The sequence below is a fragment of the Triturus cristatus genome, chromosome 9 (genome assembly GCF_964204655.1).
Source record: "Triturus cristatus chromosome 9, aTriCri1.1, whole genome shotgun sequence".
Lineage (NCBI taxonomy): Eukaryota > Metazoa > Chordata > Amphibia > Caudata > Salamandridae > Triturus > Triturus cristatus.
Window position 1 is genome coordinate 5,580,256 of NC_140592.1, and position 22,330 is coordinate 5,602,585.

At 49.6% G+C, this 22,330-nt stretch overlaps 1 protein-coding gene across 3 annotated transcripts in view; it reads left to right on the forward strand.

Annotated features, from left to right (window-relative positions):
- Window positions 1-22,330, forward strand: part of GLT8D1 (glycosyltransferase 8 domain containing 1) — a 97,782-nt gene that overhangs the window by 46,972 nt on the left and 28,480 nt on the right. For all 3 annotated transcript variants that reach the window (XM_085624195.1, XM_085624193.1, XM_085624194.1), the window contains exon 7: window positions 12,318-12,430. In XM_085624195.1, coding sequence (XP_085480321.1) covers window positions 12,318-12,430 — 113 coding nt within the window. The remainder of the gene's footprint in view (window positions 1-12,317; window positions 12,431-22,330) is intronic.

Genomic DNA, 22,330 nt, shown 5'->3' on the forward strand with positions numbered 1-22,330 from the left:
CTGCCTGCGCATCCTGCCCAGCTCAGTTGGAATATCGCCAGGCTTGGCGCGAAGCTACAGTGCAGTGGGGTTGGTCTGATACCGGGTGACGTTTACTACTACTACTCTATGGGGTTCTACTCTAGTAAGTTGTAGGCCCTTATCCTACATACGTAAAGGTGAATGAGACAATTTGCTTTTTCGGGGGCTATTTCTTGAGATAAATAAAGTCTGTCTGCACCCACATTGTGGGGTATCAGCGACCAGACATAGCATGACATAGCTGACGTTTGGGCGCCCAAGGCGTTCATGTGCTCATACCATGTGTTGTGTAAGAGTGCGCTGTGTAGTGCGTTTGGAATACTAGTGTTCGGTGCAGAGTGTAAGTGAGGTGGGCGAGGTCCCGATGCAAGTGCTGTAGAAATATTGAGGTAGGCTCCGTGTGACTAGGCAGATTTCTCGCTACTGATGGATCCGGCTAAGCTGATGGTGTACAAAGATGTAATACTACATAACTTTTGGAACATTGCTGGTCTTGGGATGGTGTCTGAAGGGGTCGTCTGCAACTTTCTGGTGTCCGTAGGTGTTTTTGCTTGGCACAGAGTCTGTCTGTAAAAAAATAGTCTGCGTTCTTTTTTGGCTTGAGCCCTTGGGCCTCGTTGGGACTTCGGAGGTTGCTACTGAAGAGGTGCGAGCCCCGAATAAAGTTGGTGCACTTACGGCTCGGTTGCAGACCTGTTGGATAAGAGCTGCAGGTTGTAGGTTAGCTTTTGGAACAACATAAATCAATATGTGTTCTCGGAAATTCCTGTGCGTGTCCTTTTGGGAAAAGAACAGATGATGACGGAAGACTGAATTATATCACTATCAAAGGAGAGAGACAGGACTAGGTAGCTAGTCCGTATCCCCGGGGTTTATATGTGAGATCAAAAAGGACTAGCCTATTTGTGAATTTACATAGACTCAAGACTGTAAGGCAGGGTACAAACCATTTTGTTTGTTCATGAAGCCCTCACCCACCAACCTAGTTGGTGGCATGCTTCATCATCGGGCCCACCCAGTGACACCGAGTGTGTCCCGGGTGTGCTTCGACGCCTGGATACAGCGGAGCAGGTATGTATCTGAGTGTGCAGTGTAGTGACGTGAAGGTGACGATTTAAAAGCTATGCAGGGATCCCAGTACCCGAGGGTAAATTATATTTTAATAACTGGGTCACTTCTAGCATTAAAAAAGGCTGTTGGATGTTATAGGAATGTTAATTAGGGTTTCCTACATCCAGGTGTGGTCTACATGTTGCACCCAAGGACCCACCTCGACGCTCCTGACGACGCCTGCAGCCTCAGAACCAGGGACCCCCCCAACCGCGATCAACAGAGGGTAAGATTTCCCGACACCAAAAGGCACCCCTGCACCTGGCGCCCTGCGGCCCCTTGTGCCCGACTCCTGGGTACCTACCTATCCTCCAACTACCCAACTTACCTCTCGAGACTTGCAGCCTTTGTTCGTCCTTGAGCTTTTCCATAGCAATCCATTGAGCGCCCGAAGGCTCAAAAGCACCCTGCACCCAGCCGCCCGAGTGGCCCTGGCAGTGTAACCTCTACTCCTACCTACTTCCCCATTTGCCCTGAGCAAGTGACCAGGAGCCCAGCTCCCACAGCCGCGTGGCCTGCTAGTCCGTAGCCACCAACCAAGGCCCCCCTGCCTTCCATAGCATAACATTGGGCTTAACTCACTCTGCACCCGGCAGCCCCGTGCCGCTGAGGGTGCAACAACTCTACTTACCTGACCCTGGGAGACCCCTGAGTCTATGCCCAGAACCTTAACTCTGCCAGTCGAGTACTTACCCAAAAGCCGATAACTCACTTTTCTTTCATAGGGTAACATTGACTGGTTTCTCTTGAAATTTCTTCTAAGTGTGGAGTTTCTAAACTTTAAAATATTCACCTAAAATCAACCGAGTAACGAAAACGGAAATACTCACCTGCTATTAGGAGAGATCCCAGTACTGGATCTTGGTGCCCAGCACTGACCCTGAAAAGTACTTACGACCGTACTTACCACTAACCCAATTTTCTCCCATAGGAAATCATTGACTGTTTTTCTGTGAACTTTCTTCAAAGTGTCGAGTTTTGCAAACGACAAATATTCTTTAAAAATCGTACCAACTGTGAAAACGTAATTACTTACCTGTTTTAGATAGATGTCCCAGTACTGAGCCTAGGAGCCCAGCCCTGGATTACAAAAGTAACGAGAACGTACTTTACCCGTAACTTGAATTTTCTTCCATAGGAAACCATTGACTGTTTTTCTGTGAAATTTCTTCTGTGTCGATTTTGCAAACTTATAAATATTCCTTAAAAATCGCCTGCGCAACTTAAACGCAGTTTCTCAACTGCTTGCAGGTGGTACACTAGTGCTGGATCCAGGATCCAACACTGACCTAGAAAAAGTAACCATAACCCCACTTACCTGCTAAGTGAATTTCCTTCCATAGGATAACATTGGTAATTTGATTAGAAAAAGTTTCGAAGTGTCAACTTTTAAAATAGCAAAATATTGCTTAAAAATCACAACAGTAAGTAAAAAGTATTTATTCACTTGTTTCCAAGAACTGTCCCAGGACTGAATCTAGGATCCAGCCCTGGAGTTAGAAAAGTAATCCTGAAAGTAATCCATTGCACATAACTTAAAATTCCCATTGAGCTCAATGTATTATTGTGTTTGAAATTGTGTTGCCTGTTGCAACAACCTGTAACTATTACCTACAAAAGTCAATTGCATATTGCAAAAGTATTTAACTAAAGCCTCTCATTCTGAGAAAGTATCTTTTGATACCTATTGTTGGTTCTAAAATAAAACCATATATTTTTTTATAAACCATTGGCCTAGAGTTCAGTTCTTGAGTGTGTGAGACCATTTGCTGACTGAGTGTGTACAACAAATGCTTTACACTGTCCTCTGATACTGCCTTACTGCTCGACCAAGCTACCACTTTAGAGAGTAAGGTTATATCTAACTTCAACCTCTGCCAAACCTCTGGGGACTGTGGACTCTGTACACACTGTACCTACTTGGGAACAGTATATACAGAGCCACTTTCCTACACCCGTCCAATTGTACTTGGATGAAGTGACCTGGGTGCCTGTCTTTATGCGCTGGACAGGATTCGCCTTCAACCCCCGTCAAACTGCCCCCCCCCCACCCCCCGGAGCGTGGCAAGCCAACCCCGACCTGGGGGACCAGCAGCAGAGGGAGGCCTAGGCCTCCTGCAGGCACCCAAATGGCAGATTATAGAGCGGATTCCTGGTCAACAGAACATACGGGAGCCCTACGTTCTTCCAGAACGCTAGTAAAGGCTGAAGTTTTCTCCTAATGCTGTGTCACTAGTCATTATTGTTGTGGTGAGTTTTCTGAAGTGGTTATGAAGAGGATGTGTCATATTGAGGGTTTGGATTTACTGCGTATTTGGATTGTGTGAGGGCATTGCCTCCCCAAACAGTCACCCCTCCCTGCCATGGCTGTGATCCCGGTGCTTGCTGGGCTGGGTTCCCTGCCTGCTGCTGTTGCCATGTGTTTGGCTAACCACCTGGTCCTTGTTGCGGTTGTGTGGTTGCTGACTGATTTCCTTGTGGCTGAATGTATGGCGTGTTCAAATTGAGCTGGGCTTGGTTTTGTGGATGGGGATTTTGTGGGGACTGGCCCGGGCCTATTGATCTTTGCTCATGGTTACACTTTGCAGGAAGCATCGGTGGGCAAGGTGGCCCATTTGGTAACCGAAGTAACATTCTTTGAGATCTGGCTGCTGCCAGCCCCCCTGACCTCTGCTGCTAGGAAACCCTCTGGGATTCGGTGGTGGAGCTCCCTTCAAGACTGGTGCTAATTGCACATTTGCAGCCAAAGCGGCCTCCTTAAATTCGGTCTTTTTTAACTTATGTTAGACCAGCATAGCGGTATCTCTTTGGACTTGCTCCTGTTTTTCTCTGTCCTTTTCCTGTTTCTTCCTGTAGTAATGTAATATGCGAGCCTGTATTTCCCGCCAAGGTTTGGTGTTTAATACTACTACACTGTCCAGTCCACTCTCTATTTCAGTGGGGAGTCCTTTTTTAGGTCTCGCCTGAGCCAGCGCTTTAGCGCTGCTCTGGCGAGAGCTTTAGTAAATGGGGGATTTGGAAGTGCAAACTAGTGCTTTCAGGCCTCCAAATACAGTGCATGTGCGCCGGGCGCGCGCACCATTTGGCAGCCTGCGTGATCATTTCGCGGCCGCTTAGATGTTCTCAGTGAGCCGCGCGGCCACTGAGAACATCAAAGCGGCCGCGAAAGTGCTCACCATATGCCAGCCTGCGTGCCTCTCTCCTCTACCCCCTCCCTTATCCCACTTCCTGCTTGTTCTATGTCCCTGTCAGTGTCCATTAGTCCACATCTCCCCCAGTAACCTTTAAACTGCTTCCCTCCGCATTGCCTCACCCCACCCCCATGCCTGTATCACTGAACTCCCTCTACTGCGCTCCCTCTCACTGTGTACACCCATCTCTCGGCACCCGTCCTATTATGTATGTTTCACCAATCTTTGTGTTTCTTTCTTTGTATTCACCTTCTCATTCTCTCCAGGTTGTCCCTCCATTAGTGCTCTACTCTCTTCAGTGTGTCTCTTTCTTTTGTTCGCATGTCTCGCTTTGCTTACTTTACTTCATATTTTCTCTACGCAATCTCCTGGTTTTAATTGCTCCCCTTTGATCTCCCCGGAATCAATCGGCTCATTACGGGACTAGTCCTTTACATTTCCATATCTGCGACCATCTTTAACAGTCCCCCCTAATCTTTGTGCAAAACAGCACTGTTGTCCGGAGAAGAAAGCGGAACACTTCGATGAGGTAGGCCGCCAGGCCTGCAGCCCCTGCATGGTGAGCCCAGCCCACGGCAGCTCAGAAGGGGGCCAAAGGAAGGTCTATTAGCCCAACAGTGGTTGCGCCGCGTGCCTAGTGCATGTGCCAATTTGCCTTGAAGGTAGCTTATTTACAAGCCCCTGCCCCGCCAGGCCGTCACTTTAAAATGGGAATAAGTGATGTACCACCTTCGCAAGGGGCTTGTAAATAAGCCCATGTATTTAAAACGAAAACTGAGGAAACTCCACGTTTTAAATTAATATAAAAGCTCTGCGCTTTCCCAGCAGAACCCCGTGAATGGAACATTTATGATATGAGAGGCCTTCCAATGTGATCTCACATGTCCCACCCTACTCTTCCCTTTCCTTCATTCCTTCTTTTCTTTGTCCTACGTCTTTCTTTCCATGCTCTTTCTTATCCAATTTTCCCTCTCTTCATCAAGTTCATATCTCTCCATTTCTGTCTCCATCTCTCCCTTTCCATTTACCTTTCCTTCCATTAGTTGTTTTCCCTAACTCTTCTATCCTCACTCCTTCTGTCACCCTTTCCTTTCCCTTTCCTTCCCCCACCCTTCCCTTTTCCTCTTCTTCACTTTTCCCTTTCCTTCCCCCTCCCTCCTCTCCCCTCCCCTTTCCCTTTCCATCCATCTCTTCCCTTCCGTTTGCCCTCTCCCTCCACCTCCCCTTCTTTGCTTCCCTTCTCTACTCTTCCCTTTCCATCCCACCCCATACCTCCCCTCCCCCTCCTCCTCTCCCTCCCTTTGTGTCAACACCTTCCTGTCCTTTCCCATCCCCTCCACCTCACTTCACCCTGCTTTCCCTTCCCTTTCCACTCCCTTCTTCTTCCTAATCCTCATTCCTTTTCCCTTCCCCTTTCCTTCCCTTCCCATACCCTCCCCTCCTTCCCCTTTGACATTTCCCTTCCCTCTTATTGGTCTCCGAAAACAATTAAAACAAGCATTTGCATAGCCAATAGGTCTCGCCTTTGGGACCTTATAAGTGTTTAGCCATGGAACAGTTGATGGTGTTGCACCAAGGATATTGTGCTGGATAACTAAACACTTATAAGGTCCCAAAGGCGAGACCTGTTGGCTATGCCAATGCTTGTTGAGGATGTTGTTGAAGAATGCAAGCTGAGGGCCTGTATCTGTCCATTGCTGTCCTGTCTCTTGACCCCTTCGTTCCCTGATTCTGTGCAGAAAGTCGGTCGTGGTTTCCCCAGGTCTCATGCTCTCTGCCATTAATCCTTCTACGTCCGGGCGGTCTGGGCACATTTTCCCTCAGGGCCGTCCAGATCTGATGTCTGAATGGATTGAATGCAGCCCCTTCATGCTCGGTGTTGGTCAGCGTGACTGCTGGAATGCGGGCTCGGGAAAACACCCCGTTGGTCTCCTTTCCAGTGAGGCTGCTGAGCAGACTATTGCTAGGTTCATTCCCGCTGTATTATTCTCAAAACAGGATATTATCCGTTTTCCTTCCCCATCCATCAATGGGGAAGGTTGGTCCTGAGCTCTTCTTTGTCCATCCGGGCCCATGGCACACATGACGGTCCCTGGCATGCCTTCCTGTAACGACGGCATATTTGGGCTTGGGGATGCTTCGCTGGCTTTTCTCCAGCATAGCGCTCCCATCTTCTCGGACGTCCCTGCATGTAGGGGAAGTTCCACATGGGATGTCACCCTGCGTGCCGGATGCAGTCTTCCACTATAAGCATGTCCTCTGGTTCCAAGGATCCCTCCTCCGGTCAGGCTCTATCATACTGGCCCTCCCTGTCAGTCCCGAGGGCTAGCAGGTGGCAAAATAGTTGCGCAAAGACCCCGCCTTCTTCTCTGGATACATTTCTCTAGGGGTCAGCCTGATCTACGAGCTCCGCTTATGCAAAAGATGCATCAAACAAAGATAGTACATAAAACAACACGTGATAAACAACAACCTGTAAGAAAATGCAATGGTTCGTTCAAAACATTAGGAATTGTGTTTTAGCAGCAAAATGTGAAAAAATCACGACTTTTTCAAACACACATAGAATCATTAACTGGACATAACATTCAACATAGAACACAGTTGCAATAATTTATCAACACCACAACATCAAGAAAAAAATCATCAATTGAAAACCATACAATGACAAGGGGAGGCCAGGGATGCGGAATTCCTATAGCCCGATCCCTGGGACATATTATTTCTGGCCAAGGGCAACAACTTTTCGTGTGTATTTTGTCCTTGGGACAAGTAGTCCCAACCCCCTGGAGCAGTGCCCCTTTTGTTGCTAGTTTACAGTAACAGAGTATGGATCAGGGAAAGGCTTGTTAATACTGTTCAAACTTGTATTTATGGTTCATTAATTTAAAGCCTTTATTATTAGGGTGAGCGCTCGAAGTAAATGTTGTAAGCTCAGACTGCACTAGGGACAGGGGTTCCAGTATAAAAATGTGTACACACCTTTTCTAAGTTTGGCGATATGAGGCTGTGTATAATGCTCCCAGAATGCTCTGATTATAAGTAAATATTTGCAGAAGCTTGAAAGCAAGATTAATGATTCTTTGCTTTCAAAATAAAATGTTTGCAAAAGAAAGCAAACACATTTGGCTAAACTACTGAATTTCAGGTACCTTTTCTTTCCAGCATCATTAAGTAGCATGTGTTGATGCATGCTAGTATTTCCCTAAAATATTCATAATGGAAAATCAGTGTAAACAGTTTCAATAATATTATGGGAAACCTAAAAATAAACAAGCATTGGTAAAGCCAGTAGGTCTGAAATTGCTTGTCAGCCTTTTGGTTTTGTCAATGCGTGACTTTTTGGCAGGGTTTTTGTAAAACCTTATTGGTGTGGGAGCTGCTGGACCGTCACCATTATAACGAACATTGGCAAAAGCTAAAATTGTTTTTGGTCTCAAAAAGCACACACTGCCACAGTAGTTGCTGCCACTGAACAAAACGATTGTGTGTCGATATGCTCCTTGTAAAACATCAGAATGCTGTCACTCGCAGTGAAGCTAGCCGACAGATCGAGCGTGAGAAACAGAATTGTAATAAACACAAAAGGTCATGGTTAAAGCCAGACCAAAGTATGGGCCCAATTATTAAAGAAAGTCTCAAAGTGCACCTATGTTATATGTCTTTGCATTAAGTGCAGCTATACAGCTTTCGTGAATTCACAAGAATTTACAGAAGTAGGCCAAGAAATAGTACTCCTAGAAAATATTTCTGATCTGCATTTTAGCATGAGCAAATATGTATGTGTAGATTTGCTCATGCAAAAATCGCAATGTTTGCAAGTTCACTTTCCACTAACTTTTTTACCAACCCTGGAAGAAGTTTTATGCCTGCCATAGTCAGGAGTAAATTTCCAACCTTTCTCAGTATGGAAAAAGATTAGAGAGGAGTTTTTGAGAACCCTTAAAACATGTAAGTTGGTAGGTTTGCACAAACTCAAAGGAGCATTCTAACCCTGAAACGATTGCTTACCACTACCTTCAGCCCCAGTATGTAGATCTGCGGAAACGTGGCAACACAAGGGGATTGCAAGTATTCAAACAATACTATGGTATGAGCTCTTGCTTAATCAGAGAGGCTATTATCACAGCTCTTATATTATGAGATTGCGGCCATACTTTGTCGCTGCACTACATGGCACCAAAGGGACAAGTGGATTTTGTTACAGGACAAGTAGATTTATGAAGCAAGCTGCCCCATGGACAAGTAGATATTTTATTAAATTCCACAAGCCTGGAGGCTCTGTGTGGTACACAGGACTAAGTGAGCTCAATAGTCTGTCAATGTCATCTCTGGTACAAAGATAGCAACAATTTACGGAGAAAAGAAGGAGTGACTCGACAACACTACAGGCCTTCATTGGCCAAGCACAAGCTGCCTCTTACTCTCCAAGGTTCAAATCTTTCCCTAACGTCCGAATTATACCCTATGTCACACCCAGTGGTCCAAGCGAATAACACCTCTCATGTCTTTCAAATACTACCAGTGTTACGAAACCGATAGCACAAAGAAAACTCCTTTAGACAAAAAAATTAAGATCGAGATGCTGGCTCTATATCACACCCACAGCCTATGCATACCGTCTGTACCATGCCCAGTGGTCCAAGCGGTGAGGCCCCACCCCTGTATCACACCCAGGGATCATGCATATCCTCTGTGTCTTGCCCAGTGGTCCAAGCGGTCCCTGTATCGCACCCAGAGATGAGCATACCCTTTGTGCCACACCCAGTGGTCCAAGCAACTAAGCAAACCTCACCTTTCCTAGCATGCTATCGAAGAAAAGGTGACCTCCACCGGACAGCCTACGAGGTCGCCTTGTGACTACTCAGCTTGGACACATAAAATAGGCAATATATCAGATTTCTATTCGTGGCGGGCGCTCAGGTTCGATTTTTATGCTTCCTCCTTCTTTGCTATATGCCAAGTGCTGGGACTAAGGATAAGATGTAGTCTCTTACCAACTGACGGCGGTTTCAGGACGAACCTCTGCTCCGCGGATACAGCAGAACGTCTGATTAATTGCCGCATCTGCTCACCGTTCTTGCGGCGCAGATGTAAATCCGTACAAGCGGAGTCCTGTTCCTTCAGCTGCAATCGGGACAGGAATCTGTGCCGAGTCACTGGGCCATAAATCTAATCATTTGATAAGTGCTGGTGGGTCTCGAAGTTGATTAGAAAAAATGTGGGGCCAGTGGGTATGTGTCCAGATGTCCCACATAAGGAGCACGTGATCACTGCATGTAGTGTGCATGCGGGGTTCTGATTGGCTGAGTGTTCCTAACTGTGTGTGGCATCTGACTTTATAGTGTTTTAGAAACTTTCACCCTTCTGGTCAAACGTGTTTTATTGGGGTCAATCTCCTAAGACCATTGTGGTGTTGCTGCCTATCTGTGGGATTGATCCGGGTTTCCCTGTTCGCATGTGTCTAAGGGTTACATGTCACCCGACCTGTGATCTATCAATCAGTTGATTCAGGCCTAGGTTGCAGGGCCTGCCTGACAACATATTTTTAACTCTGGGTTGAGGGGGAGGCCATATTGGGTAGATTCGACAACAGAGTTGCGAGTTCGTTGTTATACTTACATATATCATGGCATACATCAACATCATATTTTTCCGTATTAACATCTGTAATGGCAGTTTGCTACCAAACCATGCATACTCCACGTTACTGCACTCTACTCTGCACCACTCCACACTGCTTCACTGCACTCTACTCTATGCTAATGCTCTCTACTCCACACTACTGTACTGTGCACCACTGCACTCTTTGCTGCTGCACTCCACGCCATTCCACTCTAAGCCACTCGAATCTACGCTGCACCAATGCACTCTACGACACTGCACTCTACTCTGAAGCAGTCTAATCTATGCCACGGCACTCTATGCCAATGCACTCTACACCAGCTATACACCACTGCACTCTATGCCACGGCACTCTATGTGCTCTATTCCACTCCAGTTTAGCCTGCGCCACTCCATTCTACACCACTGCACTCTACGACACTGCACTCTACACCAGCTATACACCACTGCACTCTATGCCACGGCACTCTATGTGCTCTATTCCACTCCAGTTTAGCCTGCGCCACTCCATTCTACACCACTGCACTCTATGCCAATGCACTCTACACCACTTTACTCAAAACAAATACACTCTACACCACTGCACTCTATGCCAATGCACTCTACACCAGCTATACACCACTGCACTCTATGCCACTGCACTGTAATCTGCACCACTCTACTGTACGCCACTCTGCTGCACTCTACGCCAATGTACTCTACACTTGTCCATTCTATACCAATCCACTCTACACCACTCTAATCTACTGTGCACTACTGCACTCTGACACTGCACTCTACATCTCTCTACTCTGCACCACTCTATGCCAGTGCACTCTACCCCACTCTTCTATGCTTCACTGCACTCTTCACCTCTGCACCACTGTCCTTAGCACAACTCTATGCCACTGCACTCTAAGCCACTGCACTCTAAGCCACTGCACTCTACTCTACTGCACTCCACTCTTGTTTACCCCACTAACCTTTACCCTTGCTCAACAGCAGCCATGCTGGTGAACAACACTGCTAAAACGTATTAGCAAAGCCAATAGCTCTTGCATAGGTGAGACTTATTGGCTTTGCCAATGCTTGTTTTAAATGGATCTGCGTTTCTTAAATTAAGCTAATCGCTCTCTTGGACCCAGAGACAGCATCAAAGTGATCGCCCACTGGGGGACACGGTATCTGCAGTGTGGGCCACTACGGGAAGAGTAGATGAGATGGGATCACGCGTCGGCTGTACTGTGCCGGCAGCTGCCATGAGCACAGAGAGAGTGACAGCCTCATCCATGAGCACAGAGAGAGAGACAGCCTCATCCATGAGCACAGAGAGAGAGACAGCCTCATCCATGAGCACAGAGAGTGACAGCCTCATCCATGAGCACAGAGAGCGACAGCCTCATCCATGAGCACAGAGAGCGACAGCCTCATCCATGAGCACAGAGAGCGACAGCCTCATCCATGAGCACAGAGAGAGAGACAGCCTCATCCATGAGCACAGAGAGCGACAGCCTCATCCATGAGCACAGAGAGAGAGACAGCCTCATCCATGAGCACAGAGAGAGAGACAGCCTCATCCATGAGCACAGAGAGAGACAGCCTCATCCATGAGCACAGAGAGCGACAGCCTCATCCATGAGCACAGAGAGAGAGACAGCCTCATCCATGAGCACAGAGAGAGAGACAGCCTCATCCATGAGCACAGAGAGAGACAGCCTCATCCATGAGCACAGAGAGCGACAGCCTCATCCATGAGCACAGAGAGCGACAGCCTCATCCATGAGCACAGAGAGAGAGACAGCCTCATCCATGAGCACAGAGAGCGACAGCCTCATCCATGAGCACAGAGAGAGAGACAGCCTCATCCATGAGCACAGAGAGAGACAGCCTCATCCATGAGCACAGAGAGAGCGACAGCCTCATCCATGAGCACAGAGAGCGACAGCCTCATCCATGAGCACAGAGAGAGAGACAGCCTCATCCATGAGCACAGAGAGAGAGACAGCCTCATCCATGAGCACAGAGAGCGACAGCCTCATCCATGAGCACAGAGAGCGACAGCCTCATCCATGAGCACAGAGAGAGCGACAGCCTCATCCATGAGCACAGAGAGAGACAGCCTCATCCATGAGCACAGAGAGTGACAGCCTCATCCATGAGCACAGAGAGTGACAGCCTCATCCATGAGCACAGAGAGCGACAGCCTCATCCATGAGCACAGAGAGTGACAGCCTCATCCATGAGCACAGAGAGAGCGACAGCCTCATCCATGAGCACAGAGAGAGCGACAGCCTCATCCATGAGCACAGAGAGCGACAGCCTCATCCTTCAGGCTTGACGCTCGCTTCCATTGAGTTGTGCTCATGTACATTTTCTTTTACGTTTCTGCAGATGACATCCTTGAACTGTATGACACACCGCTGAAACCAGGACATGCTGCAGCTTTTTCTGAAGACTGTGATTCGGTTGCTTCCAAGTTCCTTGTACGAGGAGCAGGAAATCAGGTATGTTGTGCAGGAATATTCTGTGTTGAATTGATAAGCTGTGGTTTTACACACACCATGACCATGTTCACATCAGTCTTATCAAGAGGGTCCTGTGGAGTAGAGCAGGTGTCTCTGGAGGCCTTGGGACTACAGAGAAGAGGCCAGCAGCTTCGAACATCTGCGTACCTCAGAGTCTCACTTTTATTCTAACTTTTATCTTGTCATTGGTCTTGGCTCAGTTTCCACATTTGTCGCAGGGCACATGTCACATTTTGCCATGTTTTCTGAAGGGACTCTTGGGTCGTAGTGAAACTGTCTCAACATTGGGAAAAGCATGCTCCCTTGCATGTATATTCTCTTGTTTTTTCCTCTTACCACATACCATGTGTGCAAGGTTGTCCCCTCAGGTTTCTATTGCAGTGGGTCTGGTAGAGTTACTTTGGTGAGGAAGAGGCTTACATTTGACTTGGCAGGAGCAGAAACCCTTATATGGCACGGTCGAGAGGTTCATTCTGTGGGTGTGAGCGGTCTCTAAATCTTTAGACTTGCTTGGTTGTGCAGGTGGCACTGTGATGGGCCAGCGGCTGTGAGACCCTCCGAGTTTCCTGGTTTAGTAGGCGACTTAAAAAAAAAATATATATATTTATTGCATTGCCAAATTACATACTACATCGTGAACAAGCGCCCACGCTTCAACAGCACAGGATAAAACATAGGATACATTTATTTTCCCTCCCCTCCTTATTTTTTTTTGTCAAATATGTTTATTAGCACTTTGTCACATATTGCAATACAAACTGACAAATGGTACATCAAGATAAGTTTAGAAGGCGTGGCATTTTAAGAAGACCAAAAAATGATGCTCGCTACTAGCCACATATCCCAGCCGGTTTCGCAAAGAGACCTATAAGAATAAGTACAACTTCTTTAGATGTAAGGGCGGGGAGTAAGCTTATACTGAAGTAAAATATACCACTCACCTGTCTTTCTTTGGTGACGGTGTTAACCCAAAGCCTTCCAACGGGGAAGGTGTTCTTCTGAGGGAGAAATCCCCTGAAGTAGAACTCCCAGGATAGGAGGAAAGAACCCAACCCAGTACTGGCGGTGGCTACCCAACTACAACGGGTTTTCAAGGCATGTTATACTCAAGTAGGATAACATTGAAAAAGATGCAAATCTCCGACTGATGCAGGGCAGACTGCGGACGGTAACCCCCTTGTAACGAAGGCAACCAATGGACCCCATCTATATTCAAAGTTATTATAATCATCTCGGAATTTATCGGCCATCCTTTCAAGACATAGTAATTTCCAAAACCTGGGGTGCCAAAATGAGATAGCGGGGGCCTCCTTCTTCTTCCATGCGGCTGCTATCGCTACCTTCGCCGCCCCAATGCCTGTCCACATAATGGCCTTATCTGCCTTAGTTTGATGCTTGAGTGAGGGGTCACGAAGTCCCAGGAGAATCTCTGCCATAGTGGTCGGAATAGGGTACCCCAAAATATATTTAATTTGGACGAGAATTTCCCAGAAAGGTCGTATCACAGGACAGTCCGACCAAATATGTTGAGTCACCCTACAGTCCACAGCCCCTCGAACACATATCTGATGAGTTTGGGAATATTCTTTTGAGCTTAGCAGGGTACAGGTACCAGTCCATCATGGTTTTTAGGTGGGCTTCCCGTAGCTCTATAGAATGATTGAACTTCATGATGTCTGACCATAGCCCCGACCATTCCCTGTCTTGAATGTCGCAATGTGAAATTCCCTCCCACATGTTCACATAGCGGGGCCTCGGAGTGTGTATAGAAGTAAGAAGGTAGTTATACAGGTAGGAGATCACTCCTTTCATAGTGTCTACAGTTTGAATGTAGGTTTCAAATTTCGTGAGCGGGTGAGTGGCTGCTTCGTGAATGTGAGGTGTGAGAGCCCAGTGTTTCAGTTGAATATAATGAAAATGTTCGCTAGGCTCCAACCCATAATCCCTCCTGCAGTTATCAAAAGTGACAAAATCGTCATTATGGAAGAGGTGTGTCAGCGCTCTACAGCCCCCTCCCTCCACTGGTCAAAGGGTCCCTCCCTAAGAGCCGGAGGAAAGGCCGGGTTAAAGTGGATTGGTGCATATGGCGATGGAAATGTGGTCCACTGTTCATTACCCGATATAGAGTCCCACACTTCTAAGGTAGTCCGGGTAGGAGTGCTGAGGTAGGCATTCTCAGGTCTCTCCCTCCTGGATCTCCATATGAGGTCCCAGATCGTCCTCCCCGCAATAGCTCTATCCTTATGGAGCCAGTGTTTTTCAGATTCCCTGTTGGTCCATTCGGTCACCACCCACAGCTGAGCTGCTTTATAATAAAGTCCAAAGTCTGGGAGGCCCGCTCCACCCTCCCTTCTTGGCCTCCTCAGGATTGAAAAGGGAAAACGTGCCCGCCCCCCTTGCCATATGAACCGCAGAACCGTGGATCTTATTTTGGGTAACAAGTCTTTGTTGAGTTCAATGGAAAGTGCCTGAAAGAGGTACAAGAGTTTAGGAAGCACTGTCATTTTAACCGCATGTATGCGGCTTAGCCAAGATATAAAGAGCAGTTTCCTACGTACAAGGTCCGCCTGGACTGTGAGATTACGTATATAGGATTTAACTGTATTAACCTTGAAGCCTGCTACCGCTTCAAAGCGCGTGAGTTCTGCTTAGAGTGTGGAAAGAGAGGTGGCCGGGTCGGTAAGCGACAAGAGCAAATTGTCCGCAAAAAGCGATATCTTATGCATATCACCACTAAAAGGAATGTCCTTTTATCTCTGGGGCTGCGCGAATGGCTATGGCTAGTGGCTCGATGCTGAGGGCGAACAGTAGGGGTGACAAAGGGCACCCCTGGCGGGTACCCCTAGTCAGGGGGAAGGGAGCCGATAAAATCCCATTCACCTGTACTCTCGAGCGAGGTTTGACATAGTTAGCTCGGATCATATTAATAAATTTATCGGCAAACCCAAAGTGTGCAAGCGTTTTGAAAAGGAATGCCCACCCACCCTTATTTTAACCATAAACAGTCATCAGAACATGCAGAGCAGTGTAACATGTTCCATTCACAATTGTCTTGTAGAACAATTCTAACACAAATATTCTAGTTACTCATATACAGGTGCTCTATCCGATACGCTGTCAGTGTCGACCAAAAGTCCTTAGGTCTGGAGTGTAGGAGAGTAGGGTCTGCAATCCTATGATCACCCAGATTTTTTGCTTATGCTTCATTGGTTTATGACTTTCCCCGGCTGTGGGCCTGCCAATCAGACCCGCAGCCTAGCTGTTCTCTCTCGAAATTAAAACACATGTACATTAGGTGCATCCACCAATTGGAACTGGGCCGCCTTGTCAGTCCCTGTCTCAGCATACCACAGGTATCCAGGGCATCGGTGTACCCAGGGCCTACCAGGGGCTGCAGCATGTATTATGCCACCCCTGGAATGGCCGCCCAAATCTGACACAACTGGCTGCACGACTTCATCAGCCCTCACGCCCTCCCCTCCGCCGACTACATCCTCCTCGGGGACCTCAACTTCCACCTGGAGAGCAACAATGACCGCAACACCACCGCCCTGCTGGATAACCTCGCCAACCTCGGACTTCAGCAACTGGTCAACACCCCCACCCACTTCGCCGGCCACACGCTCGACCCACTCTTCTCGTCCAGCAAGCACGTCACCTTCAGCCACTCCACCGGACTTCACTGGACCGACCACAGCTGCGTCCATTTCAGCTTCAGAAAGAACACGGTCCACCATCACCCGAAGCAGGCTCCCCACAGAAACTGGAGCAAGATCACCGCCGACCAGCTCGCCACCTCCCTCAGCCAGAGCCCACCTGTCAGGACCACGGACCCTAACACAGCTGCCCTCGACCTCACGCAGTGGCTGACCTCCTGCGCCGACGACCTCGCGCCACTGAAGAACCCCCTCACCAGGCCCAGAAGCAAGAAGGCCCCCTGGTTCACCGACGAACTTAAGGACTCCAAGAAGGCCTGCCGCACCCTCGAGAAGGCCTGGCTCCTCAACAAGACCGCCGACAACAGAACAGCACTCAAACTCGCCACTCGCAGACATCACCAGCTCATCCGCACCACCAAGAAGAAATCTCTGCGGGAACGACTGGACAAGAACGCCCATGACAGCAAGGAGCTCTTCAACATCGTCAAGGAGTTCTCCAACCCCAGCACCGGCAACAACGACATCACTCCCTCACAGGACCTCTGCGACTCCCTCGCCTCGTACTTCCACCGCAAGATCGCCAACATCCACAACAGCTTCGACATTTCACCCCCGCACCCATCGGTCGTACCTTCGCACCCCGCCGCCACCCTCCAGACATGGACCGAGGTGACCCCCGAAGACACGTCACGCATGATGAACACCATCCACTCCGGATCTCCGACCGACCCGTGCCCCCATCATGTTTTCAACAAGGCAGCCTCTACCATCGCACCCCACCTCCGAGACATCATCAACACCTCCTTCAACACAGCAACTTTCCCGGAGAGCTGGAAGCACGCCGAACTCAGCGCTCTGCTGAAGAAACCAACAGCGGACCCGACCGACCTCAAGAACTTCCGCCCCATCTCGCTCCTTCCTTTCCCCGCCAAAGTCATCGAGAAGGTCGTCAACAAGCAACTGGCAGCCTTCCTCGAGACGAACGGATCCCTCGACCCATCACAGTCCGGATTCAGAGCCAACCACAGCACCGAGACCGCCCTCATCGCAGCCACCGACGACATCCGAGCCCTGCTCGACAACGGCGAAACAGCGGCACTCATCCTCCTAGACCTCTCCGCAGCATTTGACACTGTCTGCCACCGCACACTAGTCCAACGCCTCAACGACACCGGCATCCAAGGGAAGGCTCTGGAATGGATCATCTCATACCTCTCCGGCAGAACACAGAGAGTACGCCTCCCTCCGTTCCGCTCCGAGGCCACCGAAGTCATCTGCGGCGTCCCGCAAGGATCGTCGCTCAGCCCCACTCTCTTCAACATCTACATGAAACCCCTCGCTGCCATCGCACGCCAACACAACCTCAACATCATTTCCTACGCCGATGACACCCAGCTAATTCTCTCCCTCACCAGAGACCCCGACACCGCCAAAGCCAGCCTGCACGAAGGGATGACAGACGTCGCTGAATGGATGAACATCAGCCGCCTGAAACTGAACACGGACAAGACAGAAGTCCTCATCCTGGGACCATCACCCTCCGCATGGGACGACTCCTGGTGGCCCCCGGCACTAGGCACCGCACCTGAACCGACGGACCACGCACGCAACTTGGGCGTCATACTGGACACCTCCCTATCGATGACCAGACAAGTCAACGCCGTCTCCTCAGCTTGCTTCCACAACCTCCGCATGCTCCGAAAGATCTTCCGATGGATCCCAACCGAGACCAGGAAGACGGTCACCCACGCTCTCGTCACCAGCAGACTAGACTACGGAAACACCCTCTACGCCGGTACTACGGCCAAGCTTCAGAAAAGACTTCAGCGTATTCAGAACGCCTCCGCCCGACTCATCCTGGACGTCCCCCGACGCAGCCACATCTCGTGCCACCTGAGAGACCTGCACTGGCTCCCGGTCAACAAGAGGATCACGTTCAGACTCCTCACCCACGCACACAAGTCCCTCCACGACCTAGGCCCAGGGTACCTCAACAGCCGCCTCACCTTCTACACGCCCACCCGCCGGCTACGTTCCGCTAACCTCGCCCTCGCCGTCGTCCCTCGCATCCAGAGAGCCACCGCTGGAGGAAGGTCATTCTCCTACCTGGCAGCTAAGACTTGGAACTCCCTACCCGTCCACCTGCGGATGACCCAGGACCACCTGGCCTTCAGGAAACAGCTCAAGACCTGGCTGTTCGAGCAGTAGCAGACCCCCTTCCCCAAGCGCCTTGAGACCCTTACGGGTGAGTAGTGCGCGATATAAGTTCCATGATTGATTGATTGATTGACACAACTGGCTGCACGACAGCTGGGGCAACGTGGTGTAATCACCCGTTGCTGTAGGTGTAGTATTCCTACACCTAACCCTAAAATGGACACATGGATTCCTATCAGTCACTCCTATGGCAGGCCTTATCAATCCTGAAGGCAGAGTGCAGGGAATCATGTGGGACGGTGCTCTGGCGCGAGCTGAGCCCGTCGACGGCTTGCGGAACCAAGTCCTAATAGCCGTTCCATGGTGACGCGGGCCAACTACTTTTAAATGCACTATAATCCTCGCGGTTATTTGCTAACTTTGGCATCGCATCACCTACACATGTCGAGTAAGGTGTCATACGAATCGGAATACGAACCCCTCGCCGGTTCTGGCGACGGGGTTAGCATTCCCCCCTTTTAGAGGGGCACGACATGGAAGTAACCTTGAACCCCGGTTAAAGTTGACTCAAGCCTCAGCATCACAAAATGGATGCTGCCACCAGACACAAGTCTGACCTCCTGCTGCTGGGAGACCTTCCAGCGAGGGGAGCTTGGACAAAGGGTTTCCTGTCGAGGGCGGTGTTAGCACCATCCCAGACAGGGTTTGTGTATCCCAGGTAGGCAGGGCTGAAAGGAAGGTGATTGCCAGTGGCACCCCGGTGCTCACTGTGCATAGCCCGGCTCAAACAAGTTTCGGGGGCACACCAGCCCCTGAGCTGGGGCGAAGCCGGACAAAGGATAGGGGTGTAACCACACCCCTCCTGGCTCCACCCATAGGTAGAACCTAGTCACGGGCCAGCCCCTTTTCTTAGAATAAAGGTAGGAGCGAGTCCCCTTCCCAAATTGGATAATTCTGAATCTTGAACTACTTTCCACGAAAGGAACTCTTGACTATTTCTGAAGACTCTCCCTTGTGGCTAAGGAGTAGCCACCCTGCACCAGCAGGCACCACCTAAGCGCTTGCGGTTTGCTGTAAGTCTCTCCTACGGATCAAGACTGCCCAGCTCGACGAGACCCGAGTTCCCTGCCATCTCTGACCTTTTACCTCCCTCATCAGCCCAGCTGAGAGTCGTAGGTGCGACGAGACCTGCGGGACCGGCCATCTTCAGAACCTGCACGACGCTTATCTAGCACGCCCACCGAGGGACCCTCGAGTGAGTGCACCTAGGGTCTGAGAAGCCCTAACCCTGAGCAGCTCCAGCACCGAAGTCTGCCTCCCCAGCATCCACGAGATCTGCGTGGGGGCCCTTCCGCTCCTTGCTGTTCACCGCGTTGTTCGACCACTTGCCGACCGGCTTGTGGCCCTCTTCACGACGCACCACGTTTGTTTCATCACTGGTCTGGTTGCTCCAGACTGGCTCTTGCTCCCCTTCAACAGAGGAGTACCACGGACCCTCCTGGTCCACTCCAGACGCCATCTTGACTCCACCGCGTGGGCTTGCCACTGCCAAGATCTGCTGGCCCATTCCTGGGCCCAGCATCATCGACAGCAGACACCTGCATGGGACAGCTCGCCCTCCATCCTGGTTGCCGCCGCGCCTCCTGGTCCGAGGAACAGCCGAGTCCGACGTCATCCACTCACCTGGTCGAGGTGACTTCAGCCGGTACCCCCCTGGTGCCCACACGATCGCTGGCTAGCGGTTGAGAACTGAGTCCCCTCTGCTTTCAGGTTTCCTTCATCACCGATCCAGGCTTGGATCTCGCTGAACATCGACACTGGTCGCCTGCCAGCAACTCTTCTTTCAGGCTCCTGAGACTACAACGAGGACTTCCGACATCTTGCCGAACCTTCCACAGCCGCAGCCTCTGGGCTAGGTAACTCGAGCATTTCGGTGCTCCATCGCAGGTTCGCTTTACAAGTGTCCAGTTCCTTTTTCGTTTAGTCCCACTGATCGGATCACTCCGGAATCAGTAACTTTAGACTTTCTAACTTCTCCCCTTCCACTTACAGTGTAATGGTTTCGTGCCCTCGGGCATTTGTGTAAATTGTGCAACAAGAAGTATTTTCCTAAGAGTTTTGAATTGTGCTTAGCTCCCTGACTCATAAAGAGCCAGGGTAGTCTTGTTATAAATAAATATCCTTTATTTTCATAACAACTTGTGTGGTGTCCTTTCACTTGGTGTTCAAGGGGTATATGCGATGGTAAACAGCTGGCTTAACACGCCCTCTAGAGTTTAGCCTAAGACTGCTCGTATCCACGCTACTAGGATAGCTGGTCTATAAGGTTGACTTACAACCAATCATCAATAAGGGTTGTTTGGAATGATACACAGTGATCACTAGAATAGTGAGCACTACATATCAGGCCAACTTCCCAGATGGAGGACTCCGGCAGCTCCTCAGCATGTACAATACACAAGGTCCCTGATCCATTTTACTAGAGTTGGTACAGTCCCCCCCCCCCCCCCAAATGCATTGCGACAGCACGTTTTGCAAACAAAGTAAAAATAGCAACTATGCATCTATAACATGGCTTTATCGTCTTCATCAGCCCCAGCAGACATAGCTCCGGCGAGCACTCCACCGTTTCCGGGGGCATGTCAGTTAATACCTTTTACAACGCGCTGACAGAAGTTGTATATGGCAGCACATCCCCAGGCCAGGTGCATAAAGATAGTTCCATCATCCCCACATCTGACACATCTAGCGTCCTCCCGCAATCCAAATCTCATCAGTTGTGCAGGAGTGTAATACAGCTGATGCAGGTATTTACAATGTATTATTCGGAGGTTGCAGTTGGCAGTCAAGCGCCCAGTCAGTGCACAACATACCTACCAGGCCATAGAGACAACCAGCTCATTATTCCACTTATCAAAAGACGAGGAGTTAGACATAACCTCTTCCCGCTGGTAAGTGTAGTATAGTCTAGTAATCACCCCCTTGCTCTCCCCCGCTGTTAATACCACTTGTAACGCTTTCAGCATCTGAGGCTCTTGAGGAAACTCTGGATAAAGTGTGCGCACAGCCATGCACAATCTAGTGTATATAAACCCATGCATTGACTTAAATGCTTGCCCAGCCAGAAAGTCATCCAGGGACAGGAGCAGACCATTAATATACATGTCCCCAAGCCTAGTGACTCCTGCATTTTGCAAGACGCTCATTGCTCCGCGTTCCTGCGCTGCGTAGATACCCGGGTGCGCAGCAATGGGCATGGCTGGCGCATAGAAATACTCCCTCCTGCTTGAGCACCCAGAGTTCATTACACCCTGACAGTGCTCCTGACCGTGTTACTCTTTCCTAGAACCTCCATCGCTATTACGTAGGACCATACCGGTTAGCGGGATTGGAAAGGTGGCGTCCACAGCTAAATGCGGCAGATAGCGCTGGTGGAAATGCCAGTAATGTGCAAATTGAGCCTGTGCACACAGATAGTACAGACGCAGATCGGGCGGGGCGCCTCAACCCCCCCACCCCCTCACCCCCCGTTCAAACGGCAGCGTCAGAGTGCCCCAGTTAGATCTCAGCTGCTTCCCTGCCCACACCAGGGCCAACACACAGGACTGCAATGTTTTAAATAGTGCCAAATTCAGGGCTATCGGAATGTTTACAAACAAGTAGAGTAGTTTGGGAAGAATAGTCTTCTTCACCACCACAATTCTATCTGCCAGGGACAACGGGAGACGCGTCCATCAGGCAACTTGTTTGGTAATTTTAGTTCTCACGCACCCATAATTCTTACTGAGCACCTTATCAAGGTCTCTGTGCACCCAGACCCCCAGATATTTAACTGGCTCCGATGACCAGGCAAGTGGGTACTCCATGACCGTTTCTTGCGTGTATTCAGTTAGTGAGAAGACCTTGGATTTTGCCCAATTTATTCCCAACCCTGAGGGTCTCTCAAGTAGGACATACTCCTAAAGTATGGATGCCAGATGTGTGGCTGGCTCCCGGACGTATAGCAACATGTTGTGCGCATACAGGGAGATGGCAAGCAAGCACTGCCAGAATCCCAGAGCGG